The 16,999-nt window shown below is 47.3% G+C and overlaps 1 protein-coding gene across 1 annotated transcript in view; it reads left to right on the top strand.

Annotated features, from left to right (window-relative positions):
• Flt1 (fms related receptor tyrosine kinase 1) overlaps positions 1-16,999 on the top strand; it is a 163,708-nt gene that overhangs the window by 125,435 nt on the left and 21,274 nt on the right. The window contains exons 17-20 of the mRNA XM_021162004.3: positions 311-443; positions 5,516-5,620; positions 9,273-9,386; positions 10,723-10,811. Of these exons, the coding sequence (XP_021017663.1) occupies positions 311-443; positions 5,516-5,620; positions 9,273-9,386; positions 10,723-10,811 (441 nt within the window). The remainder of the gene's footprint in view (positions 1-310; positions 444-5,515; positions 5,621-9,272; positions 9,387-10,722; positions 10,812-16,999) is intronic.

Genomic DNA, 16,999 nt, shown 5'->3' with positions numbered 1-16,999 from the left:
GGACCTCTGGAAGAGCAATTAGTGCTCTTAACCACTGAGCCATCTCTCCAACCCCAAAGCTACATTTCTTAATCCTTCCTAAACAGTCTACCCACAGGGAACCAGATATTCATATTCAAACCACCACAGTGTGTGTGTGTGTGTGTGTGTGTGTGTGTGTGTGTGTGTGTGTGTGTTTAGGGGACCCTCTGTACCTGGTCAATTGATGCAAAGCAGTAGATGTTGTCAAGTATTGTAAACTGAAAAACTGAGGTTTTAAAGTTGTTTTTCTTCTTGGTAACTTTGGGGTGTGTGTGTATCTATTTCTCAGTCTTCTTCCGAAGTAAAGACGGACTACCTGTCAATCATAATGGATCCAGATGAAGTTCCCCTGGATGAGCAGTGTGAAAGGCTGCCCTATGATGCCAGCAAGTGGGAGTTTGCACGGGAGAGACTGAAACTAGGTAAGGTGTTCGTTTGGCAGATCCACAAGCCTGTCAGAGAAACTACCCCACACAGAACACTTGTTTTAAGGAAAGCAACAGAGACAAGACTTGGGAGTCTTCTGGCTGGGGTCATGGACCAGAGGAAATGTAGTCTGTTGCCGAGACAAAAGGACAAGGTAACAAGAAACCCCTGTGTGCTGGTTCCGTGGTTACTGAGGGGCAGGTGCCAGGCAGAAGCCCCAGAAATACGAAGGTCTTGTCTCTCCAAGCTTAGTCTCCAGCTAGTCTCCAGCTAGTAGGTGCAAGTCCAGGCACTCTTAGATAGCAAAGCTACTGGGAACTTAGACACCTGTTGGCTTGAACAATTCAGCAGAATGAGGATCAGTTAAACCAAGCTCTCTGTGCAAACCCGGACACACTCTCTCTCACACACACATACACAAACACAAACACACACGCGCACACGCACATTGTAAGATGGCCTGTGACTTTCCTGGTATGCTGTGGGCCAGCCCTCGGGATCTCTTAAGTTTCACTTTTGAAGAACAGAGACGTCTTTTCCAGGTAGGGCTGATGCTGTAAACAGCAGGCCCCTGGGCTTGCCCCCAGTTCCTCTGGCTCGGATGGACGTCACAATGCACACTTTATCTCCAGATTTGACAATACAAAACAATCAAGAGCCTCAATGACTGCTACCCAAGGTGTCTAGAACACGGCTTCTGAAAGTTTTCCACTTGCTCCGGTATATGCCAGAGTCATTAGTGGTTGGAACTAGGAAAACAGATTGTGAGCCCAATGTCCTCTGGGCTCGTCGCTCTCACTCAGAGCAAGAGCGCTTGTTGTTCTGACAGCCTGACCCTTCTCTTCCCAGGCAAGCTGCTCTGGGGTGGGGGTGAAGTGGGTTTTTTCTGGCTTTTCTCTTGGGGCTTGAAATGACTCTGCTTACACGAGGAAAGGAGAGTATCGGTGAGGGTCCTGTTCAGCTTGTGTAGGGAAAAGCTCAGAAGTCAGCTAAAAGCTGGAGAAAGCCAGGCAAGGCTGTTGGGGTTAGGGATGGAGAGCTGGGAGAAATCTAAATAGTGAGAGAATAAATGCAGGGAGCACAGTCAATGAGTTCCTTCTGTGGGGTGAAGGCTTAGGCAGCTCGCTGAGCCCCTCCGTGACATTGGCAGGGAACATAGCATCCTTTTCTCCCACAGTCAGGAGCTGTTCTTGGGCCATGTCGCTCTCCAGTGTTAGCTAGGATTAAACATACTTCTTCCAGGACAGGATCCATGAGAGCTCCCTGCCAACTGCTGAGCACCACACCCCCTACCTCGTTCCCCTCATTTCTACTCGCTTCAATCCAGAGCATGCCCCACTAGGCTGTTTCCTCTGTCTCCAGAACTCCCTTAAGCTCAGAGAATTCACAGAATCGCATACTTCATAAGGCTTTCCCTGTTGAAGGCTTTTCTCTGGGAAGGCTTGCTATGGGCAGAGCCTCAACTGTGACTTGGCCCATGTCCATCTGAGTGTCTCTGTTGGATGAGAGCGAACGGGCATCAAGCTTTTTAGTGCATGGTGTGGCGACAAGATGGGAGGAGCTCTGCTCTGATTAACGTGGGAGCGAGGAGGCCCCAGACATCTTGGATCCTGCTAGCCGAAGAAATGACACAACGATTTGAAATCGTGGCTAGCAACGAAAGGAACCAAGGTTACATCTAGATTGGTGGAGAGGGGAAAAGTGATTTGATGGGCACTGTTGCATTGGAGAGAGAGAAAGAAAGAAAGAAAGAAAGAAAGAAAGAAAGAAAGAAAGAAAGAAAGGAAGGAAGGAAGGAAGGAAGGAAGGAAGGAAGGAAGGAAGGAAGGAAGGAAGGAAGGAAGGGAGAGAGAGAGAGAGAGAGAGAGAGAGAGAGGGAGAGAGGGAGGGAGGGAGGGAGGGAGGGAGGGAGGGAGGGAGGGAGAGAGAGAGGGAAAGAGAGGGAGGGAAAGAGAGAGAGAGAGAGAAAGAAGAAACATACAGACCGAGTGGTGATTTTAGCCGTGTCTTCTCTGTTGGCTACAATGTCCAGCCTTGTAGAAGGCACATTGGAGTTTTGCCTGCCTGTCCAGTTGGAGCTTGATGTTAGTATGATTGCTGAAATCAAGAGTGGGGAGTGGGGGTGGGGGGAACATGGACAACTTCCTGACTCCTTCCCAATTCCTTACTAACCCCGGGAGAGGATTCAACTTCCATAAACGTACAGGATGCTGTCTGACACAACAGAATACTTCTATTTGAAAGCAACGTGCAGGAGAAGTTGCCTAACATGGAAAAGCACACGGGAAGTTTGGGGCTGAGTAATCACCACAGCCAATAAGATCAGTTCCCTTGATTTCAAAAGAGCAGTGGCATTGGATTAGTTAGCTTTGGTCATGGAGGCCAGAGTAGCTAATAGAAACTTAGGAAGGGAAGAGATTCGTTGTTGTTGTTGCTTGATGATGATGATGATGATGGTGGTGGTGGTGGTGGTGGTGGTGGTGATGATGATGGTGGTGGTGGTGGTGGTAGTGGTGATGGTTTCAGGAGGTTCAGCCTGGCATTGTACTCAGCAAATCATCCTGATGTCAGAAGCCTGTGATCATGGCTGCTCCTTGCTTCATAGAAGACAGGAAACAGAGATAGGCAGACCAGGGCAATGGAGAACATACCCTCACAAAACCTCTCCTTGTGGCCTAAATCCTCCAGCTCAGACAACCTCTTAAAGTTTCTAGAGCCCCCCCCGACCCAAAATAGCAACCCCAGCTCTGGAGTAAGCTCTCATGCAATGCTTGAGTCTGTGGAGGACATTTCATATTGAAAACATAACAGGGGCCAAGCTCATGCTGCCCTGCCCTCTCCCAAGAGTGACAGGGACTCGTCACGGCCATTCCATTACCCTTGCATTGCATGACAGTGACCTAACACATTTCTGAACCTAGTGTGGGGCATTCCAGACAACGCTAAGAATTCCAGGGAAAGGGAATGTTGCGGCTAGGTCAAGTCCAGTGTGAACCAGTCTCACTGGAACTAGAACCAGGGATCTGAAGTCAGATTCCAATGCACGAGATGATCACAGAGCCTGCGAAAGCGTCATGTCGATTTATGGGGCAGCCCAGTGAGACCAACTTGTTCCCACTGATGGAAGCAGAACCCCCAAATGCCTGTTAACACAAAGTGTGGAATGTGCAGGGATGGCTGGGAAGGGATATGTAGGGGTGGAGAAAGGCCTTTGGAGTGTGTGGAGAGATTATCCCAGTGTTTCCTGGGCTCCAGATGCTTATCAGATGGCAGAATGTGGCTAAAGGACAACACTGTAATAACCCTCAACCAAAATATGCCATTTGTTTTGAAAGTCAGGAGACCCCCAAAGAACTCTCCCCTATCCAACTTGGATGCACACACAGCACTTTTGGGGGTCACTGTTTAAGCTTCTGTTTTAACTTAGAGTCCTTCTGGCTCAGACCATTTTACATGAAAGGATGTGTGACTGTGTCCCTGTCCCTGTTGCGTGCTCTGAGAAGAATCAGGTTCAGTAGTCACCAGCTGTACATGTCTGACTTTGGAAAGCCACGCCATCTCCTAGTATGGCCCTACTGAGGAGAGTGAGTCCCAGGAGACAACTCTCATCACTGAAACTGCCCGAATGCCTCACGGAGGGCAGTCAACTTGAAGCTGCAGCAAAACATAGTTGTGTATAAGTAGACAAGGGCTGAGACATGATCTGTGCTTTGTCACAAAGCCTACAAAAATATCTATCTATCTATCTATCTATCTATCTATCTATCTATCTATTCATCCAACCACACACAAACATGAGTATATATATATATATATATATATATATATATATATATATATATATATATATCCATCCATCCTTTGGGGGAAGGAACTAGAGAAAGGAAAGCTAATTAAATTAACTGAACGTTTATTAGCAGGGCAGTCTGAGGAAGGAGAGTGGAATGGAAAAGAAGGGTTAAATTAGCATTCTAACTGGCAGAATTCTTTTTTGGCCAATGGCATTCTATCCCCTACCCCATTACATCAGAGTACAGAAGAGTTGAAAGAAGTTGACTTTCATGGTCTACTCTTCTTTCTGCCTATAATGCTAAGGACAGCTGCTTTCTTATGTGGCTCTATTTAGCTTCCTAACTGTGCAAACGCGGGACCTAAATAGAAAAGAAACGCGGAATTCCAGAGAGATTCCACCTAAGAGGCTTTCAGCTCCCCGACCTCCAGTCCACAGGGCTCCCTAGTTGCTAACCTCCAGTCCTAACATGGCTCTCCATTCTGCTGTAACTGGACAGCGTCTCCTTTATACCAGTTATCACACCAAGGACTTGGCAGTTCAGACAGTGGCCTTCCCTTTTTGAGTCAAGTTGGCTCATCCAAGAGTGAGGAAAGCCATGGATTAATAGTTACTACAGCAAAACAGTACAGGCACCACAAAAGATACCCTGCTTTCTTACAGTTTTTGGTAATCACCTCTCTGGGGTTGAAGCAAATTGCTACCTATGTTTGATGGCTCATGTTCTGAAAACCACAAGGGCTTGTAATGGTTGTATACCCGTATAAGAACTACCAGGAAATGCTCTGGCCAGCACGGAAGTCTGAGAAACGACCAAGTGCTTATTCTTGAGATCCAAGGCATCGTCACACCAACAGTAGTCACCGACATATATCCATTTTACAGAGAACGTAGGGAATGACCTCAGTGACAAGAAAGAGGGCTTGAAACATCTTAGTCATGGAACAGAGAGACGCTCCCTGGGTTTGGTGTTTTCTCCCTCTGGGAGACTCTATGGCCAGTGGAAATGGCCACTTTCCTTCACTGAATGCTCTAGAAGCTTAGACCCATCTTGAAGGATGTGGTGGGGTGGGGGTGGGGTGCCCAGAGGCAGATGAATGAGTTCAGAGGAAGGGGCATCTTCCTTTGGGTTAGTGCTCCTTTGGGGTCACTCCATTCCAGAATCCCTTTCAAAGATGCGCACTTTGCGTAACACATGCAAGGCAGCATTTCCTTCCCAGAAAAGACTCAGACTCGCTGTTGGCTTTGCAAACAAACCAAGACCCTCTTCTATTGTAGGCAAATCGCTCGGAAGAGGGGCTTTTGGGAAAGTCGTTCAAGCCTCTGCATTTGGCATTAAGAAATCACCCACCTGCCGGACTGTGGCTGTGAAGATGTTGAAAGGTAGGTGTGCCATATGCCGGGGTCTGGCTGTCAATCACCTTTCACCTCTCTGCACCCTCCATGTCAGAGCAAGATTCATGTACCCCAGGAACACATGAGTTCTCTCTGCTTCAGCCAGGGCTTCTGTGTGCCTGGACTGTAGAGTCAGCTGTACTAGCTCAGAATAAACCTTGCCAATGGAACGACCCGGAACTGTCCATAGGAAAATGATCTTTGAACTAGAGCTATGGGTGGTTGTGAGGTAGGTGCCCAGAGTGGGTGCTGAGAACTGAACCCAGGTCCCCTAAGAGGGCAGCAAACACTCTTAACCACTGAGCCACCTTCCAGGCCCACACAGTATGCTTTTTATATTTTTTATAAGGAACCAGAAGAGAGGAGTTTAAAAGCTTCCACTGCAAACCAACAAACAAGGAGAAGGAAATGTTACTGAATTAGGTCACTACACATTATACATATACCCTGTAGTGTAGCATACACCGTAAATACCCACAGTTGTTACGCTCCCCTTGCCATAAGGAGTTTGCTTGGGAACAGACTACCCAGATGGGAGTGGGCATTTCTGTGAGAATGCCATCAGACCAGCACTGTCCTCTGAGGAGAAGTGACATCCGCGGGTCTTCTGCTGGGGAAAGAATCAGGCTGGACACCAACATCTTTTCGGCCAACTACCCTGTTGATGAGCAGTGTTATTCCCCAGTTGCAGACAGGAAAAGTGGCTCAGAAAGGCTTAGCCATCTAAGCTGCTGACCCCAGCTTTTTCTCCTTGCCAAAAAGGGATACCATCTTCAGGGACTGTTAAATGATAAGAGAGAAGTCTAACCTGAGATTGTTTCCAAGGCTGATCTCTTCTATGTAATCCAGAAATCATGTGTGATATCTATTTGTAAACTCAGGGCTGAATGGATGGCTCTGCAGTTAAGAGCACTGGCTGGATGCAGCTTCCGTTCCCAGCAGCCACATGGCCGCTTACAACTGCCTGTAATGCCAATTCCAGGGGATCCGAGGCTCTCTTCGGGCCTCCACGGGCATCAGACACACACACACTGCACATATATACATGCAGGCAAATGATCATATACATAAAATAAGAGTAAATTAATCCGTATAAAGGCATCTTCCTTCCACTGTCAGCATTGACAGAAAAAAGATTTCCATAACACCCTCGCCCTAGAATTCTGTCAGTAGAATAAAAACTATCCCCCAAACTTTCTTGCTTAAAGTAGCTTACATTCTGTTCCAGGGAAAGTAGAAAAAAAAAAACATGATGCCAAGCAAAGGGCATAGTCAAAAGCTCTTTCAGTGTGTCCCTGAGCATAGCCTTAAACTTTCTGGAGTTTTGGGAAAACTGTCCGTTTGGGAAAAAAAATGTCCAAAATGAGAAAACTAATCACGCTGTTTATTTATCCAAAAATATTTGTCGAGCAGACACTGTAAGCCAGTCCTACCCCACTGGGGCTTTGAGTTTATCTGGTTATTATTAAAAAAATTCCATCTTAATAAAATAACATATCAATATCTACTACAATATTAAGTGCACACACCTTTGACCCACTTCCAGGACTGTGTTCCACAGAAACCTTTGCCTTTGAGCACACTCACACTGGGATGTTCTGGTGTTTGTAATAGAAAAAAAAAGAGAAAAGAGAAAGAGAAAGAGAGAGAGAGAGGGAGGGAGGGAGGGAGGGAGGGAGGGAGGGAGGGAGGGAGGAAGGAAGGAAGGAAGGAAGGAAGGAAGGAAGGAAGGAAGGAAGGAAGGAAGGAAGGAAGGAAGGAAGGATGAAGAGGGGCAGGGGAGATAGCTTGGTCTATGAAGTGTTTAACGTACAACCATAAGGATCTGAGTTCAAGTCCATGAAGCTCCAGACCACAGAGAGACCCTGTCTCAAAGTACATGGTGTGCACAGATCCTGAGGAATGACACCTGGGTTTGTCCTCTGGCATGCACATACACACACAGACACAGGACCTGCCTGGACGAGCCACACAGAGACAGACACACAGACAGAGAGACACCCAACTGAAGACTATACATGTCAGAAGAAACACATCCGTCCATTAAAAGGAATGAAAAGAGGGCTGGAGAGATGACTAAGAGGAGACAAGCCCTTCTTGTCCTTGTCCTTGAGGACGAGTTGAATTCCCAGCATTCACATAAAAGAAAAATAAATAAAGCAGGATGAGAAGAATCTGATATAAAAAGGGGGAGTGAATCAATGTGTGTGCACATGTCTGCGTGTGTGCGCGTCTGCGTGTGTGAGCATCTGCATGTGTGTGTGTGTGTGTGTGTGAGAGAGAGAGAGAGAGAGAGAGAGAGGAAAGTCAGAGGATCATTTGCAAGAGTCAGTCCTTTTCTTCCACACATGGGTTCTGGGGATCGAACTCAAGTCACCAGGCTTAGCAGCAAGCTCCTTCCTCACTGAGCCACTGAGCTAGCCCTCGGTGGGTATTTTTAAGTACATATGGAAGGGTCTGAAGCTCACATTGTTGGCCATGGCTGCTTCGAGGAAGCAGATTGGAGTGACTTGCGCTTTTTACTCTAACACCTCAGACTCCTTACGCTGACTTTCGATCTCTTATTATTTGTCTTTTCCGGTGCTGAAAAGCTTTGCACACGCTAGAGCTGGGCTCTGCCACTGTGCTGTAACCACCTGCGTGCACATATCTGCAGACATGTACACATACACATGCACGGGTGAACATATACATGCGTGCACACACGCCCCTTCACTGATCTCCATACTCATACTGTTGGAATATTTTACAGAAATACTTTTTAGTATCTTTTAAAAAAAAACAACTAAGATTATGAATACCTCAAAAATGAATGATAGGAAAGAGAGCAGGCGGGACTCAGTCTAGAATCTAGACTGTTGGTTCTTGGACTGGTACAGATCATCCCCAAGAGTGAAGTTAAAGGGGGGTCGGGGGATGTTAAGGACACTTGCTGCTCTTGTAGAGGACCCAGGTTCCATTCCCAATGCCTACATGGTGGCTCACAACCATGTATAACTCCAGTGCTGAGGGTCCTGGCTGGTGCCCTTTTCTGGTCTCCACAGACACCAGGCACACACATGGTGCAAGCACAAGGCTATACACATTTTTTAAAAAGAAGCTGGAAAACACAAATCCTTGTTGCCTGAGATAGCCCTTGCATTCCAGGCGTGAAGGTGGCTAAAGAGAAAATAACACGGTTCCAAGGTGTTACATAAGCAGTTAGCCTGACATCGTAGAGGCCCCCAACCTCCTTCCTTCCTGGTGACTCCCTAGAAAGGAGACTGAGAGGGAAGGTGTGGGTGGGCCCCCTGCCTGCAGGGCTCTTGCCTCACCTGCTTTTGCTAGAAGGGAGGCTTCTGGAAAGCCGAGGACGTGAGGTGCCAGTTCTGAGTCAGCACATTGTCGGCACAGCCAGGTCCACCAGAAGGAAACGTCCGGTGACTAACCCCATCCACACGGCGGGCCTCAGTGCAGTGCAAAGGATGTTGGCTCAGGCAGAGTGGGAGGAATAAAAACAGTCTGGCTGGTGACTTGGCCTTTCGCAGAATGTGGGGAAGTTAATGAAGCAAGGACAAACAAGGGTGGCAGGCACGCGGCCTCCAGTGCGGAAGCAGCCCCATTGTCCCAGAGCCCTGACTTTTCCTTGCTTCTCACACAGAGGGGGCCACAGCCAGTGAGTACAAAGCTCTGATGACTGAACTCAAGATCTTGACCCACATCGGCCATCATCTGAATGTGGTTAACCTCCTGGGAGCCTGCACGAAGCAAGGAGGTAAAGGAGACGGAGGAGGCCTGCGCCATCTGTCTTGCTGAAAGGGGAGCTCTCTCTACTCACAAGACTTATTCCCTCACCCCGCCCCCAGAGAATGGCCACCCAGTCCTTCATCATTAGAAAGCCACTCCATTTTAGATATTCTAGGTCAAATGGAGGGCCTTTTCTCTCAGGATGACTGGGGGAGTTGAACATGAGATGGTAAAGGTTTAAGAGGCTACACACCACCGTGCATGGTGGCACACAACTTTAATCCCAGCACTCAGGAGGTAGAGGCAGGTGGATTTCTGAGTTCGAGGCCAGCCGGGTCTACAAAGTGAGTTCAAGGACAGCCAGAGCTATACAGAGAAACCCTGTCTCAAAAAACCAAAAAAAAAAAAAAAAAAAAAACCAAGAGGCTACATACCCCCTGCAGCTTCCCAGCAATCACACAGGGTGGCTGTAACATAGGAAATAACCAGAGGGGCCCTCCTTTCTGACCAGCTCTCAAGACAGGTAACAGGAACATGGCTGGGCTATAAACTGTTGAGCCCAGTATGCCCTTGCTGGTCTCTCTTCCCCTGGGGCAAGGGTTCACACTTGGGTGTAGGTGTGAACGGATGCTCAAGTCATACCAGTGGCACCAAGGAGTTGTACAATAAATGGTCTTCAGTTTCCCAACATGAAGCAGGGGTGGAGGAGCATGGGGAAGAAAAAAAGGGAGCCAATGGAAGGAGACGCTAAGGGCTGGGAGGCCAGAAAGAGTCCTCATGAACCAGACAAGTTCCCCATAGCGCCTAACCTTGCATAAGTCGAGCGCCTGCCCCAGTGACAGCATTCTGCCTCCCTCAACCTTGTACCTTTGAGATGTGAGCCTCCAAGGCTGGGCATCTGAGCCCCAGCCAAACCTGCTCCTTGGTGGGGAGACCCCAGCTCTAGAAACAACTTCCTTTCTGGAACCCTGAGGGATGAGGGGGTGCTTTCCTTCCCCCCAAACTGTTTTCACTGCAGAAGGGTAGGAAGAGGGCAGTAGCCTCTGTGCTCAGCATGGCTTGCTCTCTTTGAATCATCGGGGTTGGGGAAGAAGAGAAAAGGAGTATTTTGTTTGTTGACATTTAAATATCTGTGTTCATAAAACTTTATTGGAAGAGGGCCATGTTCTCGGTTATATTAACAAGGCGGGTTTTCGTGCCACAGAGGCTGAATCGAGGTCTTGACTCATGGCCTCTAGTCTCAGGTGCACTCTCGGGCCCTACCCATATAAAACCAGGTTGGTTTGAGGTTTCGAGGGCTGACCGGAAGCTGTCGAACGGCTGTCTGACCTGGTGTGGTTAAGCATGTGTTGTTTGGGCTGCAGGGCCTCTGATGGTGATCGTGGAATACTGCAAATACGGAAACCTGTCCAACTACCTCAAGAGCAAACGTGACTTATTCTGTCTCAACAAGGTAAGGATACACCCTGGTCTCTCTCTGTGGCTGTGGCTTATGGGTCCTGACCAGGGTTCATCTCTGAAGGAAGACAGGGCAGGAATGTAAGCAAGGACAACAGAGGAACACTGCTTGCAGCCTCATTTGCCCTGGCTTGCTTAGTCACCTTTCTTCTATGGCTCAGGACCACCTGCCTAGGGATTGTGCCGCCCACTGTGAACAGGCCTTCTACATCAATCAATAGTCAAAAGAAAAAAAATCCCTCCACAGACATACCCACAGGCCACAGTGAGGAAGAGAACGCCTCAGTTAAGGTTCTCTCTTCTTAGGTGACTCTAGTTCATTTGTGTCACATTGACAAAAACTAGCCAGGCCTGGATTTTAAAGGTAGGGCTGTTTTTAATGGCAGCACTTGTGTATGTTTGTGTGTGTGTGTTTGCACACATATGTGTAGGTGCACTTTACCCATGTGTGAATCCCAGAAGTTGACATGGGGATGTCTTCCTCAGCTGCCTCTCCACCTTAGTTTTTTTGAGACGAGGCATCTCACTGAACCTAGAGCTTGCCAGTTCCTCTAGAGTGACTTGCCAACGAGCCTCTGGGACCCAGCTTCCTCATTCTGCCCTACCTCGAAAGGTTTTGTGTAGATGCCAGGGATCTGAACAGAGGTCCTCATCCTTGCACGAGATTTTATGCACTTGTTCCTCAAAGCCATACCTGTGACTATACGACAACATAGCTTCACTCATCAGAGAAACTAAAGGCACAAACAACTGAATGGTTTCCATAGTTACCAATAGATCAGTGATGGACTACAACAGGAAATCATGTGTGCTTAATCTAGTGCTCTCCCTCTTCTATTTCATTATTGTGGTTGTTGTGTATTTGCATGTGTATGTGTGTATATGCATGTTGTGTGTGTGCATATAGTATAAATATATTACATATGTATATATAATATATATACATATATGTGTGTGTTGCGTTTATATATGTGTGTGTGTGTGTTGTGTGTATATGTGTTTGTGTGCAGTGTATGTGTATATATGCAGGTTGTGTGTATGAATGTGTGTGGTGTGTATGTGTGGTACATGTGTTTATATGTGTGTGTTGTGTGTGTGTATATATGTACACACATGTGTGTGTCTGTGTTGTGTGTATGTCTGTGAGTGTATATGTACATTGTATGTGTCTCTGTGTATGTGTGTGAATGCACATGTGTGGTTTGTGCACAGAGGCCAGAGGAAGATACTGGAGTCTTGCTCTGTCAATCTCTTCCTTACTCCCTCAAGCCTGGGTCTCTCGCTGAACCTGGAGCTAGGCTGGCAGCTAGCAAGCTCCAACCATCCTTCTGCCTCCACTTCACATAGCACTTGAGTTACAGGTGTGCCAAACCACTCTGCAGCTTAACTGCTGTTTTCGGCAGGAGTGGAGTTTGAGTTCCTCTGCTTTCCCAGGGAGGCCCTGACTTGCTGCGTCATTCCATATGAAACACACACACAACACACACATACACACACATATACCACATACACACACTACATATACACACACTACATATACACACACCACATACACACACACTACATATACACACACTACATATACACACACCACATACACACACACCACATACACACACACACCACATATACACACACCACATACATACACATACATACACACACACCACATATACACATACCACATACACACACATACATACACATACACACACTTCAAACACATACACACACTACATACACATATCACATACACACATACCACACACACCACGTACACACACATACATACACACACACCACATATACACATACCACATACACATACATACACGCATACATACACACACTACATACACACACCACATACACACATATACACATACACATACACCATACACTACATACACACACCACATACACACATAATCACACACCACATATACACTTATCACATACACACACATATATGCACATACACACACCACATATACACATACCACATACACACACACCGCATACACACACACTAAACATATACACACACACAGAGAGAACAAACAAACAAACACACAAGAATACTGGGAGGACACATAGTCTTTCAGGAAACGCCAGCTCTAAAGAAGAAGCCATGGATTCAAGCACTGTGATATGCTTTGTGGTCCCACTGCTGTCCCTCTCTGGGCTGAATTGGCCAGGGAGACAGTGACTGACAGTGTTAGCCAGTCACCAGCAGCTGGGAGGCGCACATTGGAGGCAAACTCTCTGGCTCCACAACCAGATTTTCCAGGTTTAAATTCCAAGTCTCCTCTCATAAAACCTGGCCTTGAACAAATTAGTCAGTCTCTTTAGGCTTCAGTTCCTTGTATTCAGTGGCGCTAATAATAGAACCCAGGATGAGACCGTTGGGAAAATGAGACTCTTCCCTTAAGCATCTAGTTGTCCCCTTTTGTCAATTTTCATCCACAAGGATGTTGAAGGATGGGGTGTAGATCAGTGGGGGAGTTCTTATTTGTCACGAGTGAGGCCCTGTGTCTGTCCCCTCCCCTGCATTAGAAAGGCAGAGACAGAGAGAATCAGAGACACACACAGAGAGAGAGAGAGAGAGAGAGAGAGAGAGAGAGAGAGAGAGAGAGGAGAGAGAGAGAGAGAGAGAGAGGAGAGAGAGAGAGAGGAGAGAGAGAGAGAGAGGAGAGAGAGAGAGAGAGGAGAGAGAGAGAGAGAAATACAGAGAGAGAGAGAGACAGAGACACAGAGAGTTCAATTGAGCACAACTAATGTACATGGTTGAATGAACCTTCAGCGTTCTAAGAACGGTGCCCATCTCTGGTATGTAGGGAAGACACCACAGAATACAACTAGATGTTGCAGTACCTGCAAGCAGTTCTGGCTGCTGAGATGGAGGATTGTGTGAGCCCAAGTATTAGACATCAGCCTGGAAAATAGAGTGAGACCAGGAGTGGAGAGATAGCTCTGCGCTTAGGAGCTCTTTCTGCTCTTCCAAAGGTCCCGAGTTCAGTTCCCAGCACCCACATTAGGTAGCTCACAACTGTCTGTTACTCTAGCTCCAGGCGATCTGATCTCTCTACTCACTGAGGGTGCCTGTGCTCAGAGACGCACACATACCCATAAATACATAATTTAAATAAATAAATAAATAAATAAGTATATGCATATATATGGAGAGAGAGAAGAGAGAGAGAAGAGAGAGAGAAGAGAGAGAGAGAGAGAGAGAGAGAGAGAGAGAGGTGGGGGAGAGAGACCCTGTTACAAATAAAGCAAGGAAAACTGGATAGCTGACCCACCTTTTCATCTCAGACTATGGTTTTATCAAAGACGTAGTTGTCCCACCAGACTGTTGAGAATATATTACATATCCCCTCATTCTATTGTTTGAGACAGAGTCTCACTATGTATCCCTGGCTGTCCTGGAACTCACAGAGATCCACTTACCTGTGCCTCCTGAGTGCCGGAATTAAAGGTGTACATCACCATGCCTGGCTGTATTTCCCCCTTATAAACTAGGCTTTCCAAAAACTGAAATCTTAAATCTACTCTGTGCTCTGTGTGTGTGTGTGTGTGTCTGTGTGTGTGTGTGTGTGTGTGTGTGTGACCAGAGAAGTCAGGAAATGGCTGGCAAGATGGCTCAGTCTAGATAAAGAGGCTTGCTGCCAAGCCTGATGACCTGAGTCTGATCCCTGGGACTCACATGATGGAAGGAGAGAACCAACTCCAGCAAGTTGTCCTCTGGCTTCTGCATTTGCACACGCAGCAGACAAGCCCAAATAAGTGTAATAAAGAAATTGGCTTGCCGGGCAGTGGTGGCACACGCCTTTAATCCCAGCACTTGGGAGGCAGAGGCAGGCAGATTTCTGAGTTCGAGGCCAACCTGGTCTACAGAGTGAGTTCCAGGACAGCCAGAGCTATACAGAGAAACCCTGTCTCGAAAAAAAAAAAAAAAAAAAAAAATTGGCTTAAGGACAGAGTAACCACAAGATGAAGAGAGAAGAAAGACCTATCTTGCTTCACCCCCAGCTTTAGAATTTTTTTCTCAGAACCCCACTAAATAAGGGGTGCAGTGGTGCCCCGAGCTGAGAGCAGCACAGATTCCTGTCAGTCTTAATGTCCTAGACTGGGCTCAGGAAGCGCTAAGCCCTCAGAACACCCCAGGGACTTGGCAGGACGGAGCGTGTGGGTTTGTGCGTCCTTTGTTTGGAGGAGCTTGCTTCCTTTCGGGGCTATATTTACTGGTCTACTTCCCCGTGGCACTTGGTGGAGCTATGTTTTATGAAAAACTCACGACTATCTGTCACATTTGGAACCTAAAGGAATAGGAAAGAGAGATGGAGGAACAGCCCAAATCCGTCAAGACTCTTAAATGTGCTTTGTGATTAACCCACTATTCTGCCTCAGTCCCCAAAGTCCACTAACATAACCGGTCTTTGGTGGCACACTGCTGCTGAGCATAGCTGAACTGGGGTGCGAGGAAGGGTAGGGTAACCTGGGGACAGGTTCTACCCCGTAGCTTCTGCGAGCGGTGAGGAAGAAGGCAGTAAGCTTTCAGAAAATAAAACTCCAGACTCCGTCTGAGCAGGGCTAGCTGCCTCGTGGAGAGAAAAATGAGGTTCCTTTGGACTGTTTGGCTTTTTACCTGCCACGAGGAAAAGGTGTCTAGGGTGGGTTACACGCAGTATGACTGGTCTTCACTCCTGAAATCCCAGACAGGATTTGGGAAGAACTAAGAGAGCAAAACTCCCTTCAGGGACATGACTCGAGGAAATGTTTGTATGGGGTGTGTCCCCAGGAGATTCTCTTTTTTTCTGGGTGTAGGAACCCCTCTGTACCCTATATCACAGTGTTGCTTGCTGCTGTCCCTCCCAAAGTTTGTTGGGTCTTCTGCTTGCTCCCCAGCGCCCTCTAGTGGAAGGACTGCTCCTTCTTAGTGACCTCCCGGAAAAGTCAAGGCTGGTTAATCCTAGCGCTGAGCCTCATTCCCTCCCCAGCTCCTGTCTAGGTACACAGAAGCCAGCAGAAGCCAGACTGTACGGTACACAGGCCCCTGTGGGTATATACACATGCGGGTACACATGGGCACACAGCCCCATCCTGAAAGCCACTGAGCAGGATGCGTCTCTAGTGTGAAGCAGTAGATGAGTTACGGAAGGCAAAACAGGAGAACACGGAAGTCCTTTCCTGCGAGGCACAAACTGTAATATAGTGCCTTCCAGACGAGAAAGATGAAACGCAGACAAACATGAAAGGATTTGCCCACCATGGCATGATTAGTAGAGGCGCCAGAAGACTCTATAGAGAAGGCAGAGGAAAAGCAGCAAGATTCTGATGCCCACATTTGCTATTCATGATAGGATGTAGTGGTGTGACATCCTCAAAGGGAAACCAAGAGAAAGGTGTATCTCCTCTCCCCCAGGAAAAGAGAAGAACTGGAAACTTGAGCCTCTGCAGGGATTACAGAGAGAGCCCTTTTCACACCACCTGAGTGAGGCTCTCAAACTCTCTGTCGCCTTTCAAACAACAGGGCAGGTGCTACGAAAAGCAGCAGAGACAAACTTGGTTGGACGCTAGCGCAAGCTACATTTCAGGCTTTGCCGATTATTAGCTGTGGCTTTAATGACTTAGCTCTTCAGAACCAGCTAGCATATGAATCGTTTTATAAGAGAGGGAGGAAGAGAGGGAGGGAGGGGGAGAGAGGGAGGGAGAGAGGGAGGGGGAGAGGAAGGGGGACTCAGCAGTTAGGAACACTTGCTGCTCTTGCAGAGCACTGGAGTTCCTTTCCCAGCACCCATATTGGCACAACCTGTTTTGACCCCAGATCTAGGGAATCCAGTGACGTTGTCTAGCTTTGGTAGACACCCAAATGCATGTTCACATACACATAACTAAAAATAAAATAAATCTATTTTTTAAAAAAAAAAAAAAAACCAAGTCAGGTAGTGGTAACACACACCTTTAATTCCAGCACTCGGGGGGATAGAGGCAGGTGGATCTCTGAGTTCCAGGACATCAAGGACTACACAGAAACTCTGTCTCAAACCATGCCCACACCTCGTAAGGCCAAACAAACACAATTTTGACAATTATTTAGTAAAAATGACATAAGCTCTTGGGGAAGTTGAGGGAGTGTATGCTAGCTCACACTAAGTGTTCAGTATTTATCAGCTGCCA

The sequence above is a fragment of the Mus caroli genome, unplaced genomic scaffold (genome assembly GCF_978045245.1).
Source record: "Mus caroli unplaced genomic scaffold, Mus_caroli_1 scaffold_4, whole genome shotgun sequence".
NCBI classification, from domain to species: Eukaryota; Metazoa; Chordata; class Mammalia; order Rodentia; family Muridae; genus Mus; species Mus caroli.
The sequence above is the reverse complement of the archived record's forward strand: the minus strand, read 5'-3'. Positions and strand labels throughout refer to the sequence as shown.